This window comes from Mandrillus leucophaeus, unplaced genomic scaffold (assembly GCF_000951045.1).
Source record: "Mandrillus leucophaeus isolate KB7577 unplaced genomic scaffold, Mleu.le_1.0 Scaffold50, whole genome shotgun sequence".
Taxonomy (NCBI): domain Eukaryota; kingdom Metazoa; phylum Chordata; class Mammalia; order Primates; family Cercopithecidae; genus Mandrillus; species Mandrillus leucophaeus.
Window position 1 is genome coordinate 3,511,263 of NW_012105365.1, and position 7,265 is coordinate 3,518,527.

General features: G+C 37.0%; 1 protein-coding gene and 1 long non-coding RNA gene across 2 annotated transcripts in view; both read left to right on the forward strand.

The window, feature by feature from the left end:
• The window catches only part of SRI (sorcin), a 14,867-nt gene extending 9,207 nt beyond the window's left edge, over positions 1–5,660 (forward strand). Inside the window, exons 6-9 of the mRNA XM_011996067.1 lie at positions 720–867; positions 1,444–1,557; positions 2,300–2,358; positions 4,263–5,660. Of these exons, the coding sequence (XP_011851457.1) occupies positions 720–867; positions 1,444–1,557; positions 2,300–2,358; positions 4,263–4,289 (348 nt within the window). The 3' untranslated portion in view covers positions 4,290–5,660. The remainder of the gene's footprint in view (positions 1–719; positions 868–1,443; positions 1,558–2,299; positions 2,359–4,262) is intronic.
• A 1,248-nt stretch (positions 5,661–6,908) lies between these two features.
• The window catches only part of LOC105550943, a 4,252-nt gene continuing 3,895 nt past the window's right edge, over positions 6,909–7,265 (forward strand). Inside the window, exon 1 of the long non-coding RNA XR_001007803.1 lies at positions 6,909–7,216. This is a non-coding gene — a long non-coding RNA (uncharacterized LOC105550943). The remainder of the gene's footprint in view (positions 7,217–7,265) is intronic.

Genomic DNA, 7,265 nt, shown 5'->3' on the forward strand with positions numbered 1-7,265 from the left:
GAATTAATACCTAGTAAACACAAAGTAATAAATGATCACTAAAAAGCTTTCTGAAATAATTAGCTTCTGTTATAGGGTATAATTTGGTGTGAATAAAGGAAGAAAAGAAATTTAGTAAACAGAATGTTGTTCAGAAATTCAAGGAAATATCAAAGTATTATAGAACAAGTATAGAGTCCAGAGAGAGTCCAGAGTGTCAGGAGAGCTTTTTTTATTTTCTTTAACATTGATTCCTCTGCAAGTGATTGGATTTTTTTCGTATCCCAGTTGTTGGACTGAGTTTAGCTAGTGCTGACTATCCACTGGCTATCCACCAGTCCATCCCATGTCATTTGTGTGGGAGCACTAAACAAGGGAATATTAGTACCAGAGATGATGGTAGGACAGCAGGGCAAACAGCATAGCCTGAAGCACCCAGAAAGCACAGCCCAGTTCCAGTAACAAGACCGCTTTTTATAAGTGGTTCACAGTGGCAACGCTGTTTCCTTATAATCAGGTCATGTAAGTTATCTTTTCCCCACAGTAAAAATAGGTACTTGAGCTTTTTCTCCATAGCCCCTTTTTGTTCTATTTTTAAATCACTAATCTTACATCATACCAAGAATAATCTACAATAACTTTTTTAGTCATTGAATATTGAATTCCCCTTATCCTTGATCTTTCATTTAATCCTCAGAAAATATTGCAAAATACAGCTCTGATCCTTGATTACAGTTCAGAGAGATATGTCTGGCAAAATGGGTTTCAATGAATTTAAAGAACTCTGGGCTGTACTGAATGGCTGGAGACAACACTTTATCAGTTTTGACACTGACAGGAGTGGAACAGTAGATCCACAAGAATTGCAGAAGGCCCTGACAACAATGGGTGAGTATGGCTTACTAGAACTCTCCATTCATTGGTAGAAGTAAGTTGTTTTTTATTTTTAAAACTAGGCTGGGCACGGTGGCTCATGCCTGTAATCCCAGCACTTTGGGAGGCTAAGGAGGGTGGATTGCCTGAGCTCAGGAGTTCAAGACCAGCCTGGGCAACACGGTAAAACCCCATCTCTAGTAAAATACAAAAAAATTAGCTGGGCATGGTGGCATGCGCCTGTAATCCCAGCTATTCGGGAGGCTGAGACAGGAGAATCACTTGAACACAGGAGGCAGAGGTTGCAGTGAGCCGAGATCGCACCACTGCACTCCAGCCTGGGCGACAGAGTGAGACTCCCTCTCATAAATAAATAAATAAATAAATAATTGCTACCTGAAGGCAGTTTCTGTTTTCTTAGAAATTGTGTGTGTTCATAATTAATATGAGTTCACAGTCTTAAAAAATAAAATAGTGCTTATTTTTTGTATTTTTAGTAGAGACGAGTGCTTATTTTATTTTTATTTTATTTTATTTTTTAATGGGCTTTTGCCATCCTTTAACCTTTTTACTGGGTGACTTTTCTTTTAGGATTTAGGTTGAGTCCCCAGGCTGTGAATTCAATTGCAAAACGATACAGCACCAATGGAAAGATCACCTTCGATGACTACATCGCCTGCTGCGTCAAACTGAGGGCTCTTACAGGTGAGTTCTATAAGGTCATGTCATCACCACAAGCCAAGACACAGTTATTACATTTCATCTCTCAGTGCTTCTCCTTTTATTCTTCCCCAATTTTTTTCTTGCTTTAGTATTTCAAATTACTGTTAAGCATATCTAGCAGAATAATTTTTTGGTTTTTTTCCAGAATTTATTTTAGATTAGTAAGTAATCTGCCATTAAAATAAACAAATTTTACTAAAATGTTCTAAAACATAATCAGCTAACTTGTGCATTTTTGATCAGATTATGATGAATTTTTCCCTATAATGTGACATATCTGGAAAGCATGAAATTAAAGTAAAATCCTTTTCCATAGGGCAGAGCTGAAATGGTGGAGAAATTGATCACAGCCCATTTATCATATCGGGGACTCTGTTTCTTAAGCAGTATCTTTGTTATTAAGAAGCTAGAAATTCTGTGCTTTTATCACAATTAAGTAATGGCCATGGAAGTTGCACAGCTTTTACTGACTTTGGGTAAGGTATTTTCTCCAGATCCACATTGAAAAAGACAGCCGGCCAACTTCTGCCTGTTATTTTGTTGCATATTAAATATTTTACTATTCATATGGTTGGCTTCTTTGCTTTGGTCTTTTGTTTATGTTAATTGGTTGCACAATTTAAATGTTATTGCAATGTGAATTAAATGCTAAAATAACTAACTTTTATGATGTTAGAAAAACCATTTAAAGAAAAACCATAAATTTTACTGTGTTGTTTTACAGACAGCTTTCGAAGACGGGATACTGCTCAGCAAGGTGTTGTGAATTTCCCATATGATGATGTAAGTCTTAGAAATTAAGAAATACAGTAGATGAAAAAGATGTACACCAGATGGGTATCCCTTTGAAATCAGCTGTTAAGAACATCTTAAGGATGCCAGAGACATAAGGGATTCAAAAGTTAGAAAGAGTTATCATCCAGAATTTATTAATTTCATGTATTAGTCTTAACTATAGTTAGACTATGGTTTGATTTGCTTTCAAAGACCTGGGTTCAAGACCCAGCTTGTTGTATTTATTAGCTGGATCACTTAAGCGGGTTTCTTAATTGCTGTGACACTATATGAATAAAGAAGATACAGTAGTAATGCCTTTTTCACTGAGCTGTTGTAAGATTTCTACTAAAAATGCCCTTGAAAAACACTATGCAGATATAGTATCTGCTTTTGTCTTCTATAAACAAATCATGTCTGTCATTGAGAATAGGTAACAGCTCAATAGCTTTGCATACCTATGTTCTTCATTGAGGGCATAAGGCAGGCACCAACTTAAATCACATTTTTTTTTTTTGAGATGGAGTCTTGCTCTGTTGCCCAGGGTGGAGTGCAGTGGTGCAATCTTGGCTCACTGCAACCTCCGCCTTCTGGGTTCTAGCAAGTTTTTTTGTATTTTTAGTAGAGACGGGGTTTCACTGTGTTAGCCAGGATGGTCTCGATCTCCTGACCTTGTGAGCCATTCGCCTAGGCCTCCCAAAGTGTTGGGATTACAGGCGTGAACCACTGCTCCCAGCCAAATCACAATTTAAAACAAGTTATTTACTAAACAGCCACACTAAACGAGGTTAGGGTAAGGCCATGTAACCAGTGTGAACAAAACCAAGTGCCATCTTTGATGGCATTAGCTGGATGTATATAACAAAGCTAGGGAGATTGGTTACTTGTTTCTTCAGTTTTTGCTCAGTCATTGATTTAAAAAAAACAAAAAACATAAAACAAAAAAAAAAAACGAACTGAAATGACTGTAATCACTGAATATTCCATTCTCCATTACAAAATATAAGATGCATATATTTTTGGTTTAGCAGCTGCTGCAGTTATAAGTACACTTTTAAAAGCTTAGTATGTGTGTGTGAATATGCTTATTTTACCTGCTTACGGGTGTGTTCTCTTTAACATGCGTTAACTTCTTAGTTGACAGTCCGCTTGCTGTTTCTAAAGATCAGGAGGCTGCCTGGGGAATGGAAAGACCATGGGCCTTGACTTCAGATGGGGCTACTTAAAAGATTTCTAAACATCCTGATCCTTATTTTCCTTTTCTCTAAAATAGGGATAATCACCTTGACCTTGCGATAGAGCTGCAAGGGTTAGCAGCTTACAGTACCTTACTAGTATAGGGAACACTGATAGAGCAGAATCTATTGCTTTATGTTTAGTGGGGAAGCCAACATTTCAGAGCAAATACCAGTATTTCTAATCTCAGGTATCTGAAGGCTTAGCTGTTCTGTTTCTGTGCATACATACACTTGCATGCTACAGTTTATTTTAATAAAGCAGATTTTAAGGGAATAAACTGTTTAAGGTGTTCCATTAGAGTAATGGGGTAATACTGTGCAGTTCGGAAATCCCCACGTGATACAACAGTATAAACTCCAGTTATTTGTGTTTGTGGTAAGTGCCTTTGACCACGACCATTTCTAGACTCTTAGATATTATTTAAATTATTTATCCATTGACGTTGTATCTGCTTTCTCTAAGAAGTTTTGATGTGAGAAACCCTATGGATTTTATATTACACTGCTTCCCTAAGAAAAGGAAACTTTTCCATCTATCATTTACTCATATCTTAGAAAGTTGTAGGGGTTGTTTTACCCACGTTCAAATTAGAAAACCCAAAGCAAGCTGCCAGAAATAGGCTGTGCTGTATAAGTGTTTTGAGGTCTGTCATGTAACGCTGATTTTTCTTTCAGTTCATTCAATGTGTCATGAGCGTTTAAATCAAGAGGAAGCTGCATGAATGTAATCGACATTCCAACTGGAATATCCTCCTTTGCTTGTCCTCTTTGCCTTCAGTAATATGTGTAAACTTACATCATGACTTTCAACGCTGTTGTAAAGTTTATTACTTTATGTAAAACTGAAGTTTTGTTTTTAATTTTGATAATAAATTCTTTGGAACTTTAATAAGATCTAGTCTGTTACACCCTTTAGAACTTTCCTGAGCCATTATCAGTCATGCCTTATTTTCTTGCTAAAACTGTGTAAATTTAAGTATGCAAAATGTTTAAGTCACATTATTTATTTTTCATTATGAGACACTAAAAACTGTTAATCAGACTACAACTGTTACCTTTCCTCTCCTAGAAAGAATACTCCACACATAAAAACTTATGTAAATGACATAGACCCACTTGGGTGCAAAAAAACAACAAAAAAGGTAATCCAGTTATCCATGTCAGGATTCACCTTAGTAGAAATTTAGCACAGGCCCTTTAAAACCTATTGAATAATTTGATTGGCAAATACTGTCTGTCACCAAGTCCCTTTTTGTCATCTATTTAAACCTTTGTTAACTATACTTAAAAATCTTGTACATTATAAGCTTAACTATATAAAAAGAAAATTGATTGATAGAAAAAGACTAAGGGAATATATGAAAATATTAACAATGTTTATTTTTGATTAATGGAATTCTAGATGACTTTAATTTTCTTTATATATTTCAGTATTTTTCAGATTTTCTATATGCTTTCCTTTTAAAATCAGATTCTAGTTTTTAAAATACTGATACATCCATTTTGATATACCATGTGTTCACACTTTAAAAAATACACATAGCAGAGTATTGGAAAGTATGTACCAAAACATTGATGTGGCTACCACTGGGAGTCAGGAGCATGAGTTCATCTTCTCCCTTCTTACTGCTTTTCCAAACATTCTCCTGTCAGCAGGTACTACATTTGTAATGGAAGAAATTTTTTAAAAAATTTTAAGCTGTACACTTTCAAGTAAGATCTGAATGCTAATGCTGGCTTGTGCCTCTTTCTATGTGGTTTGGTCATTATAGATAATGCCAAGTTTCAGTTTCCCCATCTTTGAAAAGGAGATATTATGTTATCTCTTGGGAGTAGTTCTGAATATGAAAAGTGTGTTGATACAAGAAGCACTAACAATGTTTGTTTCTTAAATTTAAAAGTGGCCTGGTTTGCCTTTTTTATCAAGAGAGCTTAACAGATTAAAAAATGAAATTAGTCTATTTTCTACTTGCCAGCAGAGTATCTGTCTTATTTTAGGATGCAGGGTGAGACTCACCATTCAACTGAACAATTAGTTGTCAACCATTGAAAATAAAACATTTTCTCTAAGCATCTTTAGCCTCATTTCACTATTAATTTTTAAACTGTTGTTAAAATACATATTATTCAAACCTAACATGTAACTATGACAAGTTAGTTAGCCCAGGTTACGTATCAGAATGTGAAGCAGCCTGCTATATATTACACGGCGACTACAGCAGATTAAGCAGCCTGCTATATATTACACGGTGATTGTATCTCCATATATTGTCTATGAGGCCACAAAGCTCTGCTTGAGCCTGGGCTGTCTAGAAAAGGGCCAAAAAGGGGCTCAGAGGATTAGGAGGCAGGGAGCTTACCTTCAGTGTCCCAGCGCCTGCTGTTTGGTTTCAACTCACCAGGGTCCTCTGAGGAAATCATAGTTTAAGGAAATGGTAATTTCCTGGTTGAGGATAAGCAGTAGGGAAGAAGGCCCTTGCTGAAGGTTATGGGCCATATTTGAACAAGTCCCAAGGTGTGCTGTATCAATTGTGGTTCTGAATTGGCTTTGGGTAACTGCTAAAGTATTACAAAACCATCCCTCTGACATTATATTAGTTTGTTCTCACACTGCTATAAAGACACTACCCAAGACTGGGTAAGTTATGAAGGAAAGAGGTTTGACTCACAGTTCCACATGGCTGGGGAGGCCTCAGGAAACTTGCAGTCATGGTGGGAGGGGAAGCAGACACCTTCTTCACAAGGCAGCAGGAGAGAGAAATGCAAGCAGGCGAAATGCCAGACACTTATAAAGCCATTAGATCTCATGAGAACTCACTAACACAGTGGGGGAAACTGCCCCCATGATCCAATCACTTCCCTCCCTTGATGTGGGGCTTACAGGTCCCTCCCTCGACACATGGGGATTACAGTTCAAGATGAGATTTGGGTGGGGACACAGAGCCAAACCATATCAGACATCATTCAGTTAATTCTGTTTTAATTATTGATACCTCAAAACGAATCTCTTTATCTCCTCCCCTTCTGCTTTCACCCATTCTTTCCAAAAGCATGGAGCATAGTCTTCAGCATGTCCCTGCAGTTAGAAAGTTTCCTTCCCCTTGACAAATTTAATGTATTCATCTCCTTTAATTACAGCCAGTCTTCATTACAAGTGGAATCTGTTGCCTTACTTCTATTTTATGTTGGGTTGTGTTTCATTCATTGTATACTTCTAGTGTAGCCTCACCCACTACTTTAAAATTATTTCCTGGTCTGTTTACTTTTTCTTAAAGAATCCAGTTGGAGCATGGTAAAGCTGTGAGCTCAAGCTCGAATACTTCAACTATTTGCAGAATTAAGCTCCTCAAATCACCCTCATTTAGGATTTAATTTTATTTTGGAGATGTGTGCTTTACTCATGTGTTTCAAGAGATCCATGATTTATAAAGTACTTTTAACACATTTCGTGCACTTACATAGGAATGTGGCTGCCAGAGACCTGGTGCTTCCTGGGGATAGCTGGCATAGATTTGCACCACAGCAGTCATATTAAATTAAAGCTCTTGCTTCTATTGAGCCAAACTGGAGTTTAGACTCTCCTTCAGCATGATGTTCCAGGTGGTACTGTGAAGTCCGTGAGATGGCATGTGAGCTAAAACTTCAGCCATCTGTGAACTAGACTTTGCTTTGGCTCAG